Source organism: Neofelis nebulosa, chromosome 8 (assembly GCF_028018385.1).
Source record: "Neofelis nebulosa isolate mNeoNeb1 chromosome 8, mNeoNeb1.pri, whole genome shotgun sequence".
NCBI lineage: Eukaryota > Metazoa > Chordata > Mammalia > Carnivora > Felidae > Neofelis > Neofelis nebulosa.
In genome coordinates, this window is record NC_080789.1 from 98,668,306 (window position 1) to 98,691,762 (window position 23,457).

The 23,457-nt window shown below is 39.9% G+C and overlaps 2 protein-coding genes and 1 long non-coding RNA gene across 7 annotated transcripts in view; 2 read left to right on the forward strand and 1 right to left on the reverse strand.

Annotated features, from left to right (window-relative positions):
• LOC131520022 (uncharacterized) overlaps positions 1-23,457 on the forward strand; it is a 141,231-nt gene that overhangs the window by 26,092 nt on the left and 91,682 nt on the right. The gene's annotated exons all lie outside the window — the stretch shown is intronic.
• TMEM52B (transmembrane protein 52B) overlaps positions 1-23,457 on the reverse strand; it is a 26,284-nt gene continuing 2,827 nt past the window's right edge. Inside the window, exons 1-6 of one of the 4 annotated variants that reach the window (XM_058743709.1) lie at positions 8,680-10,080; positions 8,202-8,347; positions 6,032-6,075; positions 3,384-3,422; positions 2,675-2,841; positions 1-1,447 (exon numbers count right to left, since the gene is read on the reverse strand). In XM_058743709.1, coding sequence (XP_058599692.1) covers positions 1,206-1,447; positions 2,675-2,841; positions 3,384-3,422; positions 6,032-6,075; positions 8,202-8,255 — 546 coding nt within the window. In that variant the 5' untranslated portion in view covers positions 8,256-8,347; positions 8,680-10,080 and the 3' untranslated portion in view covers positions 1-1,205. Of the gene's footprint in view, positions 1,448-2,674; positions 2,842-3,383; positions 3,423-6,031; positions 6,076-8,201; positions 10,081-23,457 lie in introns of those variants that run through there. The other 3 variants (XM_058743710.1, XM_058743708.1, XM_058743711.1) reach the window with 3 other exon arrangements.
• Positions 17,084-23,457, forward strand: part of OLR1 (oxidized low density lipoprotein receptor 1) — a 12,096-nt gene continuing 5,722 nt past the window's right edge. Inside the window, exons 1-3 of one of the 2 annotated variants that reach the window (XM_058743697.1) lie at positions 17,084-17,295; positions 19,815-19,916; positions 21,562-21,807. In XM_058743697.1, the coding sequence (XP_058599680.1) occupies positions 17,220-17,295; positions 19,815-19,916; positions 21,562-21,807 (424 nt within the window). In that variant the 5' untranslated portion in view covers positions 17,084-17,219. The remainder of the gene's footprint in view (positions 17,296-19,814; positions 19,917-21,561; positions 21,808-23,457) is intronic. The other variant, XM_058743698.1, reaches the window with a different exon arrangement.

The following is a 23,457-nucleotide window of genomic DNA, read 5'->3' on the forward strand; positions in this document are numbered from 1 at the left end:
TTATTTGAGCCTCGCAACAATCCTTGGAGGTGTTATTATCCCCTATTTTACAGATGAGGAAACTCCTTTAAAGATTGTCAATGATTTATCTAAGGTCACTGGCAAGTAATTTTTCCCCAATACACTTTACTTTCTCAGTTGTCCAGTAACAATACATCATATCCCCAATTGTCCAGTAGTATTTCAGGCGGACAGCTTAGCACGACACGGCAGGATGCCATCCGGGCTGAGTTCAGTTAGTTAATCCAAGAACTGGAGAGGGGTGCAGATCGGCTCAAATAGGAGACGACATTTTCTACCATGGCCACGAGGTGGCAGTGAAGGCCACTCCTAGAGACTAGTGTGGGTCACTACAGATAACCTGGCTTTAAGGGGTCGGCCAGAAAGACAAAAGAAGCGAAACAATGCCATTCTTTTAGAGTGAGAAAAGACTGCGTGTGTCTGTGCAGGCGTGCACGCGCGCGCGCGTGTGAGTGCATGTGTTTGCAAGGCAGAAACACTGAGAAATTAATAGAAAGTGTTACTGCACTCCATGAAGTTTCTCATATTGCTAGAGAGTAGGACCAGGATGAAGGAAAGACCTTGATATTCGGCACTTGGGTACCGTATGTACTCTGTTCCCTTAGCCCGTGTCTGCAATCCTACCCCTGGATCCTGAACGTCCACTTAGGTATTACGATTACCTGGGTCCACTTAGGTATTAGGTATTATGATGCCAAGAGTGTCACTGGCATTCAGTAGAAAAGTGAATGTTCTCTCAAGAGGAAGAATTCACGCTTCAGTGCATTCATGTCTATGGCTGTGCCTACACTCTTGTCTTTCTCCTCAAATGTACCACAATCTACTCTTGCGTTACAGCTGGCAGAAAGAAAAACCACCTGCAGTATCCCATAGGCAAAGGAACTCAATAGCTATAGGCATTCAAGGTACTTTTGATGCTTTCTTGGTTCAGGAGTAGTCAGCATTGCTAGAGGTTAGTTACAAATTCTGGCCACTGGATAAAGAATTAGAGTTCCCAGTTAGAGCATTCCGTGTTAGAAAATACATGTGGCTGGAAACGAAGAGTGGGAAGCCATCCTTTCCACTGAATAGTGTATAGTCGTCATCTTAAATCTTCCAAAAGTTAGGGGGAAAAAATGTCCCATTTGTCTGTCTGTGGCTATGCTGGGGATCCCCCCACCCCATTTATAAAATCAGAATTCCCATCAGTTGGAAGAGGGTCCTGCTCGAGGAGACTCGTCCACTGGAGACAGCTGCTTTTCTTCTGGCACTGGGGGTAGGTCAGGTGTTTTCGGCCAACACCTTGCAACGGTGAAGCGACTCATGTGAAGAGCTTCTTCATACCCTGGGAGGGTGTCCAAAGAGGGAGGCAGTTGGCCCAGGGGGCTGTGGGAGTGAGCCACAGCCAGGATTCTTCGAGCTGCAGGGCCAAATACCGACTGCAAGGCTAGTGAGAAAAGAAGGAATAGAGCTAAAGAAAATGCGGCATCCTCAGAAATCAGGGACTTACAACACACTTAATTTCCCTTCGTTTTTAGCAAGTGTCCAAACTCATTGTCACTCTCGGCCACAGATGTTATGAAAATCCCGCGAGGGCTGTTTAGAAACCAACTTCACTCTGCTAGGAGAGCCTGTCTTCTCCGGGGTCCTCGGCTCATCTAAATTGTGTTCCCATATCTCACAGCCCCGTCTTTTCCCTTTTATAGACTTTACACCAATGCACTGATAATGCAGACTCCTTAGAAATATTTATTTCTGTCTTATTTCTCTCTTCTCTAAAATGACCATAAGAAAAGCAGGAAAGGTGAACAGCAAACATATTTTTTTTTCCAAAATAAATATCACAATGTTGGGCTACCGGCTCTTATATAAATATAATATAAAGAAGAGAACCGAAGGAGATAAAGGAAAGTGTTTTATGATCCTCAAGGGAATGGTAAGCTACTCCTTAAGTATATCCATAGATACGCTACAGAACAAAGGGTTGAAAGTAGGCGTTGCTAATTTCTCCAGAGAGATAAAATAATATATATTAGTAATAGAAGATACAAGTTCTCACAAAATCCAAGACAGTTTTGAAAAAAGGGATACACTCATGGTTTAAAATTGCTTCATCAAAATAAGTTTATAGACTGGGTAACTCTTCCTATGAAACATTCCCAATGTTTTCTCCAACGTTCTACTTCTTCACTCTATCATGAGTCCGACTACTACTGGAGAAGACAGCATCAGCATGAGCCCAGGTCACCACACCATCAGGCTCCCTGAAATTAGAATGACCCTGAATTCTAGAATCTTCAGTACTCTTCAGGGGTGCCTGAGTGGCTCAGCCGGCTAAGCATCTGACTTTGGCTCAGGTCAGGGTCTCACGGCTCAAGTTATGATCTCGCAGTTTGTGAGTTGGAGCCCTACATCAGGCTCTGTGCTGACAGTGTGGAGCCTGTTTCGTACTCTCTCTCTCTTTTTCTCTCTCTCTCTCTGCCCCTCCCTGGCTCATGCTCTCTCTGTCTCTCGAATATATATATATATATATATATATATATTTTTTTTTTTTTTTTTTTTAAATTTCAAACAGTTTCTAAAAAACACGATTCAGTCCTTGTTTCTATATCCGTTGCTCTGTCCTGATGGTTCTTTTAATCCCCGTCCAGTGTTATAATGTCACAGTACTCACAAGTGATAGTGCTTTGGAGAGTGCTGTCATGATCAAAAGCGAGGACTGTCACTTCATAGGGAGGCCGGCCCTCCTCTTCCCCATTTTGCTGGCGACTCAGACAGCAGCGGAAGCACACAGAAGTCAGGCCACACAGAAGCAGCAGCCCGCCAATGACCACCAGCAACCTGCAAGATGACCACGGGGCAGTGACCGCCCTGGGGTCTGGTGTGTTTCCCAGCCCCGGCAATAATCAGCCTTCAGTGTCTGCACTCTGACTTTGTTTGAATATTTTATGGAATGACCATAATACTTCTTTATACACATATACTTATTCGTCAGCAAGACTGAATCGGTTCATTAAAACAATAAGAGATTTAATGCGGTGTGGAGGGTCTGTTTCTATCATAGAAAGTATTCTCCTTCCTGTAGAAATTTCTGGAGCTAACGCTGAGAAAATACACAATAACCTTTCGATGTTGGCGGAGGAGAAGGTATTGAAATAGGAAATCCTGGCATATTGTCACATAGTTAACAATGAGGTAAAGAAACTTGACTTCGTGGGATGCAAGGTTAAGTACACTGGGTGTCTCATACGTTTTTTTTTTTTTCCCCCCTGCCATCAGTATATTTAAAAACTAAAAAATAAATAGATTAAAAAAAACAAATGCCCTTGAGAAAAAGAAAGTTCCTTTGAGATGTCTTTCTGGGTATTAGAGTTGAAACTTACCATATATACCAGAGATGTACCCAATCTGTGGTCAGGCAACTATGGAGAAAGAATAAAGGTGTTTGGAGTTTTGTTTTTTTGTTTTGTTTTTTTTTTTTTTCTGTAATAAAAATATAGTAAATGCCTATTGTAGTTCCAGAATCAGAAATATGAGTTACAATGCGATAATGCTACCTTGTTATAATAAAAGCATCACAACATATATATGTGTGTGTGTGTGTGTGTACTTTTTTTTTAAGTTTGTGTTTTAATTCCAGTTAGTTAGCATACAAGTTATAGTGACTTCAGTATAACCAGCGGAACATATTACAAAATGGGACGCCTTAAGAAGCATTTTATACTACAGATGTCATGGTGTAAATATTTTTGTAAAGCACTATAAGACCGACTAGAGTAGTGATTATGAAAACAGCGTTTATAGAAAGGGTAGTCGTGACCACTGTAAACTGTTACGAGGACAATTATCAGGGAAGAGCCTGGAATGTAAGTTTACCAAGTTTGAAAATGGATATGAAAGTTGACGTTTGGATACATTAGTGATCAGTAAAATTTAAACAGAAAGAAAATTTTAGTTGTAAGACGAAAGCAATGCAGTGAAGTTTGTAATTTACATGCTGTCAATTGTCGCAAGGGCCACCAGAAAAACTCTCACCATAAAAGAAAAAAACCTGAACTTTCACATCCACGATCAAAACTGATATGCACACCCACTGAAGCCAAACGGGAAGGGACAAAACTGTCAAGCCCAACTTCACTGTGTCGGAAGTTAATTAAATTAACTGAAGTAATAATGGCAATTATAAATTTTCTCTCTAGGGATGAAAAATATATGGATTGCAGGAGAGAAGGAATTGTGGGGTAAGCTCAGGAGTACAAAGGGGAAAGAGAGGAACTATTTATCTTTGAAGAGGAACAAATTTTTTTTTTTGAAGATAAATTTAATTATACTTTCTGATACACTGAGCTATTGAAACCCGTTGAAATTCACTTCAACCTCCTCTTTTCGGTTGTACATTTGTAACATATAGTTTGCTTTTTCAGTAAATAGTGTCTCCTGTAGGTTTTCTCACATTCCCCATTTATTTAAAGCCTCTTCTTGCTCTACAATGTTACAATTCTCACTCTGTTAGAAATTATTCTGCCATGTGGTATTATATATGTATATATATATATATATATATATATATATATATACACACACATACATACATACAGTGGAGTATTACTCGGCAATCAAAAAGAATGAAATCTTGCCATTCACAACTATGTGGATGGAATTAGAGGGTATAATGCTAAGCGAAAGTAGTCAGTTAGAGAAAGTCAAATATTGTATAACTTCACTCTTATGACGACTTCAAGAGACAAAACAGATGAACATAAGGGAAGGGAAGCAAAAATCATATAAAAACAGGGAGGGGGGCAAAACATAAGAGACTCTTAAATATGGAGAACAAACAGAGGGTTACTGGAGGGGTGGTGGGAGGGGGGATGGGCTCAATGGGTAAAGGGCATTAAGGAATCTACTCCTGAAATCGTTGTTGCACTCTGTGCTAACTAACTTGGATGCAAATTTAAAAAATAAATTAAATAAAAATGGAAAAAATAATAATAAAGAACATAACAGCTAAAAACAAAAATGGACTCTTCCCATACTGGTAGGTGTCTAAAACCGCAGACAGTGGGACAAGCAGTCAAGGCCACCACCATTTCCCCTGGGTTTAACAGACTTAGCTATTGAGAAACCCTTCCCATGTCTAAATATGTGTTTTCCTTCACGCTGAGCAACTGTTTTGTTCCAACTGGCCCTGCTTTTTTTTTTTTTTTAAGTAATTTACCTCCAAGTGAAATGAATCTCTTCCCCTTGTGTGTCCTCTGTGTCTATGTAAGACCTAATCGTGATAGGTTTAGATTAAGGGATAATGACCTCAAAGTCATAGCTAAAGGACATGTGCATTAAATAGTGATATGCCCGGGGCGCCTGGGTGGCTCAGTCGGTTGAGCGTCCAACTTCGGCTCAGGTCACGATCTCACGGTTCGTGAGTTCGTGAGTTCGGGGCCCGCATCGGGTTCTGGGCTGACAGCTCAGAGCCTGGAGCCTGCTTTGCATTCTGTGTCTCCCTCTCTCTCTGCCCCCCTGCCCCACACACACTCTGTCTCTCTCTGCCTCTCAAAAATAAAGAAGACTAATAAAAAAAAAAAAAATCTAGAAAAAAAAAAATAGTGATATGCCCTAAAATACGGAAAATGCTTTTCATACCTCAGGTGGTGATGCTACTTTGGAATTACCCAAACTTATCTGCCCAGGATGAGATTTTTGAACCTAGTCTGTCTTGATGAGTCATGAAGAAGCATGAGCGAGAAAACCTTTTGCAAATCTCTGTGACTATATAAATGGAGGTTAATTCCGATGTTTTAAGGGGAAGATTGGCTGTGGGGGGAAAAATGCTGTCAGTGATTTTAAGTACGTAGGATGACACCGTGGTGATTGTCTTTATTTTTGGATAACCCTGTCTGTGATTAGTGGGCTGATGGTCGTGTAAGTAAAGATAAAGGGAAGTCACAGATATCTGATGACCCTTTGACCCTGTTTTGGGTACTAATGTTTTTGTCTGTTTCTCCTGCTTCCCAGTCGGGTCTCAGATACTTACTGTTCAGGACTCACACAGTTCTCCTCACATCTTGCCCAAGGAAGCTGTAGGAAGGGAAATAGTCTCAGACAGGGAAATGTCTCATTGCTCTGTTCAGCAGCCTATCGACTGTTCCTCATGACTCTGCGTTGTTAGACTGCATGGAGACAGCCGGGAAAATATGAGGACGAGGTCAGAGGGTCAGGCAGGTTGAGGATTGTTGGTTTTCATTGCTCCCATGCCTGCTGATTATTATATTTGAAATGGGAGAACCTGGAGGAACAAATATCTTGGCTTTGGGGGGGAGGTTATGGTTTTGTTTTGTTTTTTGGAGGTGGGTGAGCATTACACCTTAGGCAGCATTTAAATCAATTTGTTTGTCCTAGAAATTTCCTGATCTGTCCCTCAGGATATTGTTATTGTCTTCCTAATTCTCTCCCAGTTACAAATTGCATTCTAGACCACTCCTCTTTTTTATTCCCTTAGTGCATCAATAACACACTATATGAAAAAAGATTAGGGGACAAAGGAAGGGAACAGTTTTATTTATTCAGTGGCTACGATACGCCAGTCAGCTAAGAATTTTCACTATGTCATAACATTTCATTGCAATAATCATGTAGGTGGGTATACTTAACCTTATTTTGAAAGATTAAGTGATGGAGGCAAAGGAATTTAAGTTAACATGACCAACTGTGTGCTCCCACTGAGGTAGCCAGAATTCAGATCAGCCTTTATCCTATACATGCGTTGAATGAATTAATAGAACAAGGGATAAATCTGCTCTAACGACTCCTCAGTATTGCTAGCAAGTCCCTTCTGCTAATAATAATGAAAGCTTCTACTCCTTTTTTACCTTGTATTTCAGTTGACTTTCTCCCCAAATAGAGAAACTTGCATTCAGAGACTGTGTCTCTCTTCCAGTAACTTGAATGACTTAATATTGCCAGGAAATCAACAACAAAAACCACAAAGGCCCTCAACAGGGAACAGAGAGTTGTGCTCATTGCGAGTTTATGGAAACGAGAGGGGACACACACTATCACGATACATCAGGCAAAAAGGGTTTGTAAAAGGACTAACCAGGTATCTTCTGCAGACAACATTTGAGAATCTCTCTCTCTCTCTCTTTTTTTTTTTTTTTATTTTAAAATGGTTGGTCACTAAGGGTGACAATGTGTATTTTCTCAGCCCAGCCCTGGTTCTGTGTTTCTTTTTCCTGACTAAAGGTAAGAAAAGCTTAATGTGCCAAACAGCTAAAATACTTCGTTTGGGTATTATTGCAAGAAGGAGAAGGAGAAGGAGGAGAAGGAGAAGGAAGAGGAGGAGGAGGAAAAGGAGGAGGAGAAGGAGGAGAAGGAGAAGAAGAAGGAGGAGGAGGAGAAGGAGAAGGGGAAGAGGAAGAAGAAGGAGGAGGAGAAGGAGAAGAAGAAAGAAGGGGAAAGAAGAAGAGGAAAGAAAAAGAAGAGAAAAAAAGAAGAGGCAAGAAGGAAAGGGAAAAGCAAGGAAATGAAGAGGAAGCAAAAGGAAAATACAAGAAGAAAGAAATGGATTTGCAGACATTATTTTAACGAGGACATAGAAATCAAAACAGACAGTCCATCCCTTGCTAGCTATGCAAACTTCCCCTTGACAGTTGTCCAGGATCATCAGTCTAATGACCTTTTTCTCAGCTAATGAGTTACTTAGGGCCTTCTGATTTTTAGTGGCGAGAAATAAAAAGTCCAAAGTATTTCGAAAGAATTTTTCCTCTGTTAACTTATTTCTGATCCGGAGGCACCTAGGCTGTTAGAACTGTACCAGTGCTGATGTGAAAACTCCATTCAGGGAAACTGTGTCATTCTTTTTGATACTACATTTGGGATTTTGAGGGACGGGTGATACGATGCTAAAAGAAATATCGATAAGTGGCCCTTCCGAATTACCATAGCTACCCTGCATGTATCTCCAGTTGCCCTAATTTCTGCCACCCCCCCTCCCCATTTCACTGATGTCATTAGCCACTCATGGACCGCGAAACACTATAACACTAAGGAAACATTCCAGTCATTCTTTCCCCACGACCCCTTTGGTCCAATATGTGTCTTTCCTCTCATCCATTTCCCCCAAGGGTCTTCTGAGAGTCGATTTATCTGAGAAACAAACAAACAAACAAACAAACAAAGGTTTGCTTTTGTGTTTTCACACTCACCTGGATGAAATACACCAGGGCAGAGGCTGTCACGGCCTGGGCTTGCATCACCATGGGGGCTGAACCGCTTCTCCAGGATCACGGTCTGGGTGTCTGTTGCCTCCTTTCCATGCTCTGTGCTAGGTCAGACTTCTGGACCTAGAGGACTTAAGGAGACAAACTTTTCTCAGCAGTAAATCAGTTTTCTTCTTCTCCCGCGCGCGCTCTTTCTCACTCTTTTTTGTTCTGTCCTCTTATTCCTTTGGGCTTTTATTTTCTGTGGTCTTTCTCTCCCCTTTCATCCTGGCTTCTTTCTCTATTTCTACTCTGTTTTTATGTTATCCACATTCGCTTCCCCCTGCCTTCCTTCCTTCCCTATTAGTAATCCTTTCTGTAGGTCTTTAACTTTCTCCCACTGTCCCCAAAAAGAAGACATTCAAGGAGGACACATCAGTCCTCAGAATTACGTATTTCTCTAGGCAGTGGTGAGAAACTTAACTTTAGGAGGCTCAAAGGCAGATTGCTGGTGATCAAATAAGTTCTCGTCTCCATCAGAAAAAGAGTAATATTCTTGGTCCTTCACCAGCACATTTCAGGGCGACTGTTGAATAATTGCCAACCTCCATTCACTCCCCTTCTCCATGTGATTAGCCCTCCTCTCCTGCTCTCTGAAACCCTCCCCTTTACTATGTTGATAATCAACTCTCCTGGTTCTGGGTCATTTATTCTTAACCATTGCAGTAGGACTGAGAGGTTGACAAATGGACTGGAAAACTCTCCCATCTTTGAGGAAAGCAGGTTTGGAGATTAGAATGTTTGGGTGGTGACCACGAAATTCCCCTCTACCCTGACTTCAGTTCTCATTGAAACAGATAAGTCAGACAGACACATACAAAAAATGTTTTAGCTAGGTTCCAAGATCTATAGGTCTTTAGGTTTCTGTCTCTCTCTCTTTCTCTCTCTCTTAAATAAAATCTAAAGTCAGAATAAAAATAAGCACACATCGGGGCGTCTGGGTGGCTCAGTCGGTTAAGCATCTGACTTCAGCTCAGGTCATGATCTCGCAGTTTGTGAGTTCAAGCCCTGCGTCGGACTCTGTGCTGTCAGCTCGAGGCCTGGAGCCTGTTTCAGATTCTGTGTCTCCTTCTCTCTCTCTGCCCCTCCACTGCTCACGCTCTATGTCTCTCTCTCTCTCTCTCTCAAAAACAAATACACATAAAAAATTTAAAAATGAGCAAACATGGCAAGGGAATAGTTGTAAAGAAACATATCTATAGGAACAAATGAATGCTGTATAAGTGATTTATACTTAAGTCAGAAATCATTTACTTCATAAAGTATTTCAAAAAAACTTCAATATGCAAAGTATTTCATAAGAAAATTAGACATTAGTTTACACACATATATCTGTCTCATAAGAATTGAATAAAACCACCTTTTAGATCATATCTAATTTTACTGAGTGATTGTTGAGGGCAACTGTGGGGTGGGATTGATTCAAAGAGTCCCCACACAGCATTAAATGAGCATGGAGAACATAACTTTTTTTTTCCTCTTTCTCTCTTAGCTAAGGAAATCAAATAGTGACAGAAAAGCCTGGTGATTAGATAACATTAAGTTCCAAAACTAAATGATCATTGCTTTATTTTCTGAAAAGTAAGGAAGATGGAGCTAAGATGAAGAGTATTTTTCAAATCTCAGCAGAAAACTTGGCAAGGTGGGAAGTATTTCATAGGACCGGGAGACAAGAAAATCCCTGGCTCTCTACTAAATTATTATGTCGTTTCTCCAAGCCTTAATTTTCCCTTTTACAAAACAGGAGAGGAATGCTCACTTGACTTGTTGTTTCATAGAGAAAATGCCACCAAAGACATGAAGAACTTTTATTAGAATATTTCTATTTCTAAATTTTTTTTTTTCAACGTTTTTTAATTATTTTTGGGACAGAGAGAGACAGCATGAACGGGGGAGGGGCAGAGAGAGAGGGAGACACAGAATCGGAAGCAGGCTCCAGGCTCCGAGCCATCAGCCCAGAGCCTGACGCGGGGCTCGAACTCACGGACCGCGAGATCGTGACCTGGCTGAAGTCGGACGCTTAACCGACTGCGCCACCCAGGCGCCCAGAATATTTCTATTTCTATTTAGAGTGTCCTGCACATGATTACATCACTAATCTTTCCCTTCTCTCTCTCTTGTCAGAGATGCAATAGAGTATCATGGCTAAGAGCCTAGCTAGGTTATCTGGGATTAAATACCTGCTGTCTCACTTAATAGCTGTGTGATCTTGGGCAAGTTATTATATCCCTGTTGGGTCAGCTTCATTCTATCCAAAGTGGGGTAATAATAATAACGTTACTTCATAGACTTATAGAGATTCAATAAGGTAATGTGTGTGAAATGCACATAATTGTCCTGATGTAATGAGTATTTTAGAAGTGTTAACTAGGATTCTCTTGATTTCCATTCAGTTTTACCAGTGACCTTCACCTTCAGTATGCTGAATAACTGATGTCCTGTCAGTATATTATTACCATGGCCATGTTTTAGCTTTCCTGGTATTCCAATTTTGAATATTTCCCCTTGCTGTTCTGGCCATCTCTTCCTCAATCATGCCAGCCAAACCTGAGTGAACAGGTTTGCCCATTACCATGATCTTTGCCCCCACTGCACTTTCCTGCATGTGATTGCCATCACCTTTTTGCCCTCCAGCTTTCTAACAGGTTTGAACAAAACACGATTCTTTTAATGACCTCCTTGTTAATATTCTTTCTTAGAATAACTACTGCATTTTTTTTTCTCACTGGATTATTCTTCAGAGAAGTAGAACTTCTTGTTTATCCTAATGAGAGTGATTATGCCTTGTGGCAATTTTAACGCCCAGTTCTGTCCCTGTCAAAACCTCTACATCCCGAATGTTGAGAGAGGAGAGAGGATCCATGTAGGAAGACGAAACAGGGTACAGACTGGAAGGGAAGGTGGCTGAGATGGAGGGGAACGACCTCATTTCAATCCTACACAATTTTGTAGTTCTATTAAGTTTGTGAATCATTAGCTTTTGACCAGGTTGTTAAAGACTTGGAGTGGAACCAATGGAGGGTACATGTACATAGAGGTCTTTCACTTATGCCTAAGGAAATTGTTATACAAAACTTGTAACAAGTGGAGCTAAAAAATTACTTGTTTCTGGCCCCTTTGATTATTCTCCTTTTGACCTTGCCTATGTCAGATGACCAACCATGAATTCCCTTCCTTTCTGTGCCTCAGTGAAATAGAGTCCAGGACTATCTTTACTGTGAGTCACCAAGCACGAGTTATAAAGTGTTGAGCAGTGAGTTGGGCCGCACCCATAGCTTCAAAAATAGATAATAAAGCAGAAGACATCAGTTTCATCTTGCAACGACTCCACCAGGAAGTGCTCTATCTTATGAATCAAGATTGCAATGTAAGCATTGAGTGACAACCTCAGAGGCATTGACACTCAGGATTCGATTTAAGGGAATTTAACAAAATAGAAGGGATTAAGTTTATCAAAGTATTATTAGTTTTATATACCATAAAACACATTACCACAAATTTTATGAGCACACATTTTATATATATATATATATATATATATATATATATATATATATATCACAGTGTCTGTGGATCAGAAGTATGAGCACAGATTGGTTGGGTCTTCTACTTAGGGTCTCACAGGCTGAGGTCAAGATGTCTTCTGGGTTGTATTCTCATCAGAAGACTCAACTGGGGAAGGATATGCTTCCAAGCTACCTCAGGCGGGAATTCATTTCTTTGTTTTTTAATGTTTCATGTATTTGTTTTGAAAAGGGGAGAGAGAAAGAATGGGAGGGGCAGAGAGAGAAGGAGAGAGAGAGAATCCCAGGCAGGCTCCTCGCTGCCAGTACAGAGGGCGCTGAGCTCAATGTGGGGCTCAAACTCACAAACTGAGATCCTGACCTGAGCCAAAATCAAGAGTCAGATGCTTAACTGACTGAGCCACCCAGGCACCCCAGGAATTCATTTCTTTGTGGTTATAGGATTTCTGTAAGCTTGCTTCTTTAAATCTGGCCAAGAGGAGGGAGAGAAACTTTAGCAAAATAAACATTATAACTTATGTAATCACAAATACATAATCATATACATTCTATCACTTTGGCACATCCAAACCATGGATACCACCCACACTGAAGGGGAGAAGATTACACAAGGGCATGAACAACATCAGGGGGCAGGAAATGAGAACTAGTTAAAGTCTGTGAATTTCGTCCAGCTATCTGCCACGAAAGGATTGTAGAAATTATCCCACAGGTTTTGAAACCCAAACGTCCATCAATGGATGAACGGATAAACAAAATGTGGTATATACATACAATGGGATATTATTCAGCCTTAAAGAAAATTAATGGGGCGCCTGGGTTGCTCTGTCGGTAAAGCATCCAACTTTGGCTCAGGTCATGAACTCACAGCTCGTGGGTTCCAGCTCCACGTTGGGCTCTGTGCTGACAGCTCAGAGCCTGGAGCCTGCTTCGGATTCTGTGTCTCCCTCTCTCTCTGGCCCTCCTCTGCTCGTGCTCTGTGTCTCTGTCTCTCAAAAATAAATAAACATTAGAAAAAATAAAAAGAAACTTCTGAGACGTACTACAGCACGGACAGATCGTGAAGCCCTAATCTAAGTGAAATAAGCCAGACACAAAAGGACAGATATTGTATGTTTCCACTTATATGAGGTACCTGGAGTAGTCAAGTTCATAGAAAGAGAAAATAGAATGGTGGTTTCCAGGAACTGGGAGAAGGAAGAAATGAGGAGTTATGTTAGTCACGGTCTTCTAGAGAAACAAGACCAATAAGAGGGTGCATATTTATAGAGAAAGATGTATGGTAAGAAACTGACTCATGCAATTATGGAGACCAGCAAGCCCAAATCTGTAATGTGGAGCAGCAGGCTTGAGACCCAAGAGAGCCAAGGTGAAGTTCCAACCCAAAGGCTGGCTGCTGGAGAATATTTTCTTATTTGGAGGAAGATTAGTGTCTTTGTTCTATGCAGGCCTTCAACAGATTGAATGAGGCCATGCACATTATGGAGAGAAATCTTTACCCCACTGACTAAAATGGGAATCTCATCCAAAAACATTCTCAGGAAAGCTCAGAAAAATGTTTGACCAGATATCTTGGCACCCTGTGGCCCAGACAAGTTGACACATATTACTCACCATCACTGGAGTCACTGTTCGAAGATTACAGAGTTTGGGGCACCTGGGTGGCTCAGTTGGTCAAGGGTTAAGCGTCTGACATCGGCTCTATGATCTCAGGCTCTGTGCTGACAGCTCAGAGCCTGGAGCCTGGATTCTGTGTCTTCCTCTCTCTCTCTCTGCCCTCCCCCACTCACACTCTTCTCTCTTTAAAAAATAAATAAACATTAAAAAATGAAAGAAAAAAGTAAAATTACAGAGTTTCGGGGCACCTGGGTGACTCAGTCGGTTAAGTGTCTGACTTCGGCTCAGGTCATGATCTCATATAGTTTGTGAGTTCGAGCCTCGCATCTGTCAGCACACAGCCTGCTTGGGATTCTCTCTCCTTCTCTCTCTGTTCCTCCCCTGCTCTCATTCTCTCTCTCTCTCTCTCTCAAAATAAATAAATAAACTTAAACAAAATTTTTTAAAATTAAAAAAATGAAAATTACAGAGTATTAAGTTGGAGAAGAAGAATAGTGAGCTGAGTTCTTGTCTGGCTTCAGGTAGAAAAGAGACGTTTAGTAAATCTCTTACATTTTCTGGGCATTAGCTCCACTTTATCAAAATAAAGAACGAAGACATATTTTCCTTAAATGCCTTTGTATTTTTAAAATCCAGCTTATGCTGGTGATGTTTTAGTAGCTAAGAATCTCAAGTATTAACTGCCTACTGTTTGCAGAATATTATAACCTATATGGTATTCCAGGGCGATAGGAAAGAATAAGCTTTTCTTAATAGAAGGGGATCCAACTTTACTCATAAAGAGCTTGTAATTTGTTGGAGAGAGGGAATAACTTTAATGGAATGGAAAATCAGTAGAGTGCTCTATTAGAGTATATAAAATGAGGGGGTGGGAAACTGATGATGTAGCAGGATTCTTGCACAGAGAATCGTGACACAGAGGCTTTTCTTTCCAGGAAGCAATTTTATTCCTGTGGGCACCCCTCAGTTGGGTTTGCACCCGAAGAACTGAGCTCCAAACACCATGTGGTATAGTTTTTAAAATATATTTTCTACTTCCTTGTCTCCCATAAACGGTAACACACAAATACGTAGTCTGATTAAGTGGTCTTATGTTACAAGATCGTGAAGGATGTTGTCATATATGGCCCGGTTGCCTTGAGGTTTTTGTTTTTGTTTTCTTTCCTTAGGAAGGGGAATCTACCACAGTGATGGCAATCCTACCTATAGATATTAAGTGCAGAGGATTTTTTAAGAAAATAAAATGTATTTGAAGGGATTTGTAGAGCTCATCACCAGGTCCCAGACTGCTTAGGGAGCATCTTATGAGTATTGACCCCAAGCACAATGGATGATTATTTGGTCCTTGGTTTCGTGGGTGGGGTGTGAAGGTGAACATCTGAAGTCTGAGAAATCTAGCTCAATCTTAGGCCTCCTTCAAAGAATGTTGTTCTTTCTAGTCCTGGGTGTATCTTTGGGTGTTTTAGCTACGTGGACACATATGTCTTTCCAAGACACTTCTTCCTAGGACAATCCATAAAAGGTAACTAGCTCACAAGAAAAATGTGCTATGTCCAGATGCCTGGGTGGCTTAGTTCGTTAAGCGTCCGACTTCCGTCTAGGTCATGATCTCACAATCTGTGGGTTCGAAGCCCGCATCGGGCTCTGGGCTGACAGCTCAGAGCCTGGAGCCTGCCTCAGATTCTGTGTCTTCCTCTTTCTCTGCCCCTCCCCCCCTCAAAAATAAATAAACATTAAAAAAGGAAAAATGTGCCATGTCAACAAGTATACATCTGTATCTCATCTTAATCCACTAGAATATTGATGGCATACAAAATAATTGAGTCACTGTGGGGAATGATAAAGTGCCCTCTTCCTTGAGATGTAATTTCAGCATTTATTAATTCATTATCAAAAACACTTTCCTGAGATTCTATTTATGCGAAAGTAGCCATGGTGAATTCAGGCAGCAATCTTGCTTTCTGGCACTTACAGTCAAGGGACGTTGGGTAGCGCTTGAGTGATAAAGGTAAGTAGCATTGATTTGTTACAAGCTGATTTGACCAGGATATATTTGCTACATGCTGAGCTTTTCTGGTGAACTGTATCACAGAGCAAAACTTTAAGTGACAGATGAACTATGTTCAGTTTGGTGTCAGATACCTGGCACAGAAAAAGGGAAAATAAAAAATCCAGGGAGGAGGAGGGAAAAGGAATCCTAATTAGGCTGTCAATATCAGTGATTTTTCTTCATAGTTTCTTAGGTATTTTATTTATGTATGCATATTTTTTCAATGTTCTTTTATGTATCCCCTCCTTTTATTTTTTTCCCTGGCATAGTTTAAAGCAAATTCCAGATATCCCATCATTCTGCCCATAAATACTTCAGAAAATATCTCTAGTAAATAAGAACTTTTAAAAAAGCATGTAGAGGCGTCTGGTTGGCTCAGTCAGTTGAGCGTCCGACTTCAGTTCAGGTCATGATCTCATGAGTTCAAGCCCCGCGTCAGGCTCGCGACTGTCATCTCAGAGCCCACTTCGATCCTCTGTCCCCCTCTCTCTTTGCCCCTCCCTCATTCATGCTCTCTCTCTCTCAAAAATGAAAAATGTTTTTAAAAGTATGCATAACTGCAGTAAGACATTTCTTCTCTGGTTAGGAGGTTGTAAAGAAAAAATAGGTGAGAATTCTATCAATGAATTCATATAGTCATCCTTACAGCGAGATCAATGAAGAGTCTTGTGACTCCAATTATGTGTAAAATGTATTCTTTTCTGGGTAATTCAACTATGCTAAATGTTACTACTACTAATATTATAACCATAATTTATTGAGTTCTTATGTTTGAAGTACAGTACTTAGCATTTTCAGCCAGTATTTCACATGAATCCTTACAGCAACATTATCAACATTATCCAGTGGACATTCCAATGTCCCAATTTATAGACAAAGACATAGATTCAAGGGCTCCTGGTTGGCTGAGTCACTTAAGTGTCTGACTTCGGCTCAGGTCAAGATCTCATGGTTCAAGAGTTCAAGCCCTGCCTCGGGGTCTGTGCTGACAGCTCAGAGCCTGGAGCCGGATTCAGATTCTGTGTCTCCCTCTCTCTCTGCCCTTCCCTGGCTCACGCTCTGCCTGTCTCTCTCTCCTTTGGAAAAAAAATAAACATTAAAAAGAAGAAGAAGAAAAAAGGCAATTCTCAAAAAAAAAAGACAAAAACACATAGGTTCAGAATGTTAAGTAATTCTCCAAGATCAAAGGCCTAGCAAAGGAAAGATTTGAAACTAGCTCCCTCTGGCTCCAATGTTCTCACTGGTGCGATGTTATACTGCCACTGTATGAAATAGTGCTTCGAATTAAGTTCTAAAATTAATCATGGTCATCATGGCTAGAGATGAATCCTGTGATTACCTCAAAAATTCCTGATCTATTGCTGATTGAAACAGTCAGAATTAAAAGAGACTTATGAAAGTTACAATATAGAGAAAGTCTGCTACAGTGAAATAAACAAATAGGGACACTGGAATTATGGACGGAGGAAACTGGCTCTCCTCTAATGCTCACGGAAAATACAGTTTTCCCTTTCATAAATTACCTAGTGAAACATCCTGAAATACTTAGCAGAATCGCCACTTTCCCCACTTGCAATAGACATAACCCAAGAATTTGCGTCAGCCGACTTCCCAGTGTGAAGCAAAGCCTCTTCTTCCTCCTACCAATGATTGAGTCATTCTTCAATTAGATAGTAGTAGCTATTTAAGCACTCCAGCAGGAGCTCACCAATTTTTACTTTATGCAGAAGTCCTTGACTGCTTCACTCTCTCATTCTTGGAGTGAATTTGGAAATGATTTTTGATGACCTTAAGAGTACGACTATGAAAGACCAACCCGACCAGAAGCCAAATGGAGAGAAAGCTAAAGGTACTAGGGGTGGGTGAATGTACATAGGGACAGAATCCCAGGATTAGCTCAACATGTAAAGGAACTGAATAGAGGATTAGACAGCTTAAACACCAGAGTGTGGAAAAACAGTGTAGAATTAGTAACACTTACTTAAAAGAAAGAAAAATTAGATGTGAATGAACTAACTTGCTTTGAATGATGATGTAGCAGATACTAATAATTTTTATGGAACATTTATCATAGGCTGTGTTCTCTGATATCCTCTCTACGTGCATTACTTCTCTGAATCTTTACATCTTGAAATTAGGACTATTATAATCCCCCCTTTTACAGAGGACTAATTGGGGATCAGGGGAATTAACAAAACCACTCATTTTCAGGCAGCTAGAATTGTATCACAACCTCCCCTTTATCAAGAATCCAATCCATCAGAAGGTTAAGGAAATGTTGAATTCACCCAGTGTATACAATGATACTTTTTATAATAAGTCTTCTTGAGCATTGCAAAAACAGGATATCTTTTTATGAATTATCCAAAGCAGATGAAATGGTATTCAGTATAGTTGAGCACAAATCATGTCTTACTGTGTACCACTGCCTTGAAAATTGTAATTTTTTGATATATACGGTAAGTTAAACTCCTTAAATGTAAATTAATTCATAATCCCAATTCCACAGACAGTCTGAGTAAATTGCCTTTTATCTTATACCCATTCCCAGAGAAAGGAATAAAATACAAATAAGGGAAGTTGTATTTGTACAATACAAGTGTTGTCAGGAATTTGGATAAAGACATTCCAGGTCATGTTCCCATAAACAAGATAGAAATTTCCCTCAACAGGGAAAATAAGTTTGAACATGGAATGATTGAACATTTGGGTTGCTGAACTTAACTTGGTATGAAAACAGTGCTGTCATTTACAGGTAAACCTACAAGTCAACAATAGTCATTTGTTCATTCATTCATTTATTCATTCACTCATTCTTCATGTAGTAAATAGGACTGAATTTTATTACCATTATGAAGCTAAATCTTCTCTCAGAACCTGATTAGATCAATCACCTACTACAAAGAATCCAATTGCTTTCTGATCAGAAAATCACTACCGGGAGCCGAGATTGGGTTAATGGTCTCTACCCACCCAGGAAATGGCACAAAGGGTGACCTGTAGAAAATGGGAGTATGTGCCTTTCCCACACAGGTGTGGATCCTGTGATTTCTTCTAAAAATTCGGGAGTTTCATCGCTCAAGAGTGGTAGACATGTTTGGTCTTCTATAGTATAGAATGAATATGGACCAAAGGGAAATATTGGTTGAAAGATTTACACAGATATCTACCCCCAAGCTAGGATTAGGCAATTATTTGCAAGAGACACAACTATCTCCTACTTCTCTGCCAATTTGCCATATACACTCTAGGAGCTTAACAACTTTTGAACCAGTGAATGAACTGTATTTCTTCCTGTTACAATTTCTATTGTGTCTGTCTCATCTCTAAAGTCTAACAGAAGTGCTTTTGACATAATGAGAACTCTGTGAATATATTCGACCATTAATTGATTTGGATCATTGCACATTCACACTGGAAATTTGTGATGCAGTGTTCTAAGCTGCATAGCGGCTAACAGATTAAAGGCCTATGTTTGGATCTTAACATCTGTGTGATCTTGTACAATTCACTGAAACTTTGGGTTTCCTTGTCTACATATAAAGGATAACATGACCAGTGCCTTATTTGTGTATTGTACAGGGTGAGAAGTCCAGATGCGTTATGTGAGATATTTTCCTGCTGAACCAAAATATCTGTGCTTTTTTTAGTGATGGAACACATAATTAGGCATTCATATACCTGGGAGCTACATGATTTATTTTTATCTATAATAATGATGAACTTTCCTCTTGCAACTACAGGGCCACAGCTGGTGTGAGTATAGGACATGACATTAATGTGAGTCAGGGTAGTATTGAAGTTTCATTCCTATTTTTGTTTGGTCAATAACCTCAGTTCCAAGATGTAATTTCAGTAGAATAAAAATTGAAAGCACAAAAACAATTCTTTGAGGCAGTCTGTTGATTAACTGACTAAAGCTTGTTTGCTTGGTATCTGACCTTCTTTTATGGTATGCTACTTATAAAACACACTGTATGTGAGGTGTGTGTGTGTGTGTGTGTACATGCGCACACACGATCTATACTAAAAATATAAAGTTGATCGAACAAAGTTGGACTGAGGGTTTCTTGGAAAGTCATTGTAGGGAGAATAGATGAGTATAAGCTTTAGAATCGGATACCTAACATCACATACCTGGTGTTGAATCCTGGCTCTTAAACAGTGTCAAATGTGTGACCATGGTTAAATTACTTATATTAACTGTATTTTTCATCTATAAATATGGGCAATGAACTATTGGCAGAGCCCTTGGGAGGACTAGAGGTAAGGAGTGCAAAGTACCAGGTACAGACAGTTTCCAAAGAATTGCTTGACGTCTTGCTTCCATCGTTTATGTCCTTCTGATTCAATCCTCTATCATTCTAGGTCTTTATTTTCTTTCTTCTCGGTGGTGGTGCCCTGCCGCTGTGCTTCTAGGGGTCCTTTGCTTGGGATTACTGGTGACTCTTATCATGCTGATAATGCAAGGTAAGTACTAGCACAGGGAAGTGATGGAGGACAAAGTGAGAACTTGCAAACGTGGTTAATTCATTGGTTTCATAACAACTACAAACATCCTTGATTTGGATGCGTTTTAGGCAAACTGTTTTTAGAATGAGCTGGAAGATGAGTGAGTGTATTGTGCTTATCCCTCAAGTTGACTGGGACGTGGAATGAAGATTATGAATGGTGGGTTTTTGTTTTGTTTTGTTTTTATAACTTCATGGGTAAAGTCTGTTTAAATCCTGGAATGATGAGAAAGAAAATAATTGGAAGCAATTAAGCCACGAGATCCCCCAAGAGACCCAGAAGGAAAAGAAATGTCATACAGTTCACACTGAGTTTTAATAGAGGTGATTAAATACCAATTTAAAGTTAAGAATCAGAGGGGCATCTGGGTGGCTCAGTCAGTTACACATCTGTCTCTTGATTTCGGCTCAGGTCATGATCTCATGATTGGTTTTTGAGTTTGAACTCTGCATCGGGCTTCGTGATTCATTCTCTCTCTCTCTCTCTCTCTCAAAAATAAATAAATAAAGTTAAAAAAATAAATTTAAGAATCAGAAACACCCTCTTAATAAATGAAACACTTAAAATAAATGTAATTCGAATTTATAATATGGCCATTTAGAAAAGAGGATGTTGACAGGAAAAGAAGGGATAAGAAGAATGAGAATGCCCAAGAAGGAAAAATGGTACAGATCACCTGCCTTATCTGCCTGTGTATTTAAGTTGTAGGTCTAGGTTATTTCATCTATCTAGAATCTAGATCATTACAGCCTTTAAGTGCTATTTGTCTCTCAGTTGTTGGTTAAGATCACAAACTATTTTTTCGATCTGTTAACACTTAAGGCCTTCCCTAATGACTAGAAGAAGTGCCCTTGACTCAGTGGTGGTGACTGGATGAGTCTTCCTGTGAGAAGAATCACTTTACAACAGAGTCATATCTGGCCTTCAAGCCAAGGGGTCTGTTTTGTACCGAACCATCAAGCTTCCAGAACTGAGACATTTGACCCTTAATATTAGTTGCCTGTTAGATTTCACAAACTTTATGCTCTCCTCACCCTTCCTAAAATGTGCTGAAGAAAAGGCAAAAAAAAAAAAAAATCCTAAGAAACAAAAAATGTTTGAAACTGTTTTGACATAGCAACTTAAAATCTGTGTCTCCAATAAAAGGGTGTCACAGTTTTTAAATAAAATTAGGAAGTTCAAAAGGGTAGTGAGTTAGCAGAAGAATAAAGAAACAAACAGAGTAGATCATTAATGACAATTGCTCTTGATAATGAGTCTGGTTAGCATCTATTTCAGACTGTCTGTATTTTATTTATGTCACTGATATACCACTTATGATTGCTTTTAAACTTGTCTGTAACCATCAATAATAAGTAAAATCCTATTTTGTTTTGTTTGATCAAAAGTGCTTGTGACAGTTCCTGATATTTAGACAAAATACTGCAGAAATACCCAATAACTTTTTAATCCATAATTTCTGAGTAAATTTGGGTCATTTTCCAGCAGTTTCTTTGCTGTCAAAATAGATTATTTGATTTGATTCTTTGGTTTCCTCAAAATCTAGTGGAGGGATTTTTACTGGGGATTGGTTAATGGAGTTCTTATTTTAGCTCTGATTTAGTATCACAGGTGTCTGATCTCCTAAAGCAACATCAAGCAAACTTTACCCACCAGGAAATTATACTGGAGGGACAGATTTTAGCACAGCGGCAGGCAGAAAAAGCTTCCCAGGAGTCAGAAAAGGAACTCAAGGAGATGATAAAAAACCTTACTCAGAAGCTGGATGAAAAATCGAAGAAACAGATGGAACTTCATCACCAGAACCTGAATCTCCAAGAAGCTCTGAGGAAAGCAGCAAACTTTTCAGGTATGGAGGGTGGAGAGGGATCTCTTCTTTACTTAAAAAAAAAAATTTTTTTAAGTATTTATTTTTGGGAAAGCACAAGCAGGGGAGGGGCAGAGAGAGGGTTAGAGGATCTGATGCCGACTCTGTGCTGACAGGCTGCAACGGTGAGCCCATTGTGGGGCTCCCGCTCAGGAACCCGGGAGATCATGACCTGAGCCCAAGTCAGGTGCTCAACCGATTGAGCCACCCAGGCGCCCCGAACTCTTCTCAATTTTTAAGATTCTAGTTTTGAGACTTTTCTGGAAGAATGCTCCCAACCCTACCCTTTGCCACAGATTCTTACTTCTTTCCATTCTACTGTATCTGAATCATTGATTTTTTTTCCTACGGGGTTTCCTTTGTCCCTGGGTAGCTCTACGTTAACTTTATGCTATAACACTATTTCTTAAAATACGCTACATCTGTTTAAATTAAATCAACGGAGGCAGGCTGACCTGAAGTGTTGGGAGGTACTTTAGATAAGAAAAAAAAAAAAAAAATACGAAGGGCCCAGAAAGTCAGTTTATCTGAGAATTGATTTAATCTCAGAATCTAGGAGGCAGGTGGAAACAGCATCTATAAGAAGGGGATGATGATGTGAATTCTGCTGTTATTACAGAGTTATCTGTGTCATTTAGTCTTTCTACAACACGCAATTAAATCAGGCATATGCTTTTCATCATAGGGAGATTTAAGGGACGTGAGACGGAGATCCTTTCAGAGATGCATTGCTTCCTTGAAGGTGTATGAAGGAGTGCCCTATTCTCAGCATTAGTAACTAACTACCACTAATAAACAAAGATTTCTCCAGTTTCTTGCTTGTACATGTCAGTGGATCTCAACGATGTAATTTATTTGAAAAAGGATTATGTGATAACAGTTCGCAAATACCCACAGATCGCTTTGGTTTAAGGATGAGAAAAATTGATAGCCAGATGAGTTAAATGATAATAATAACGATACATAGTTTTTAATAAAGTTTTGGAGTTAATAAAGCCCTTCAATATGTAGAGGGTTATTTAACTTTCCAAAAGAAGAGAGATTTTTAGATAAATTGATCTTTAGCAAGTGTCAAACATGTTATTTCATCTTTTTATTTTTTTAAGTAATTTTTTTAAGTTTATTTTCATTTGAGAGAGAGCTAGAGAGCAAGCAGAGGAGGAACAGAGAGAGAGGGAGACAGAATTCCAAGCCCAATGCGGGGCTCGAACCCACAAACCGTGAGATCATGACCTGAGCTGAAGTCGAGTCAGACGTTTAACCAGCTGAGCCACCCAGGCGCCCCTCAACTCTTTATTGAAGAGGGAACTATCAAGGAAAGGAAAGACTACATCATCTCTAATAAGGTGTAAGGAAGGAGACTAATATATCAAGGACAGGAATGTTTACATAAGCAGACATAGCCACATACCAACCAAATGATTTATTCCCCAGGTGGGGCCGTGAAACCATTTTTTTAAAAAAGTTGTGTGAGATTAAATCTACATCACGGCCATCCGGAACCATCTCCCAGAGTTTCCAGGCATGGACAACCAATCAAAAATAATAAGCAATGTGTTTTTCACTGGTAGATAGCCCAGGTAAAACATTCCATTCCTTGACCACGTCAGATAAAGGCCAATTAGTAGAGAT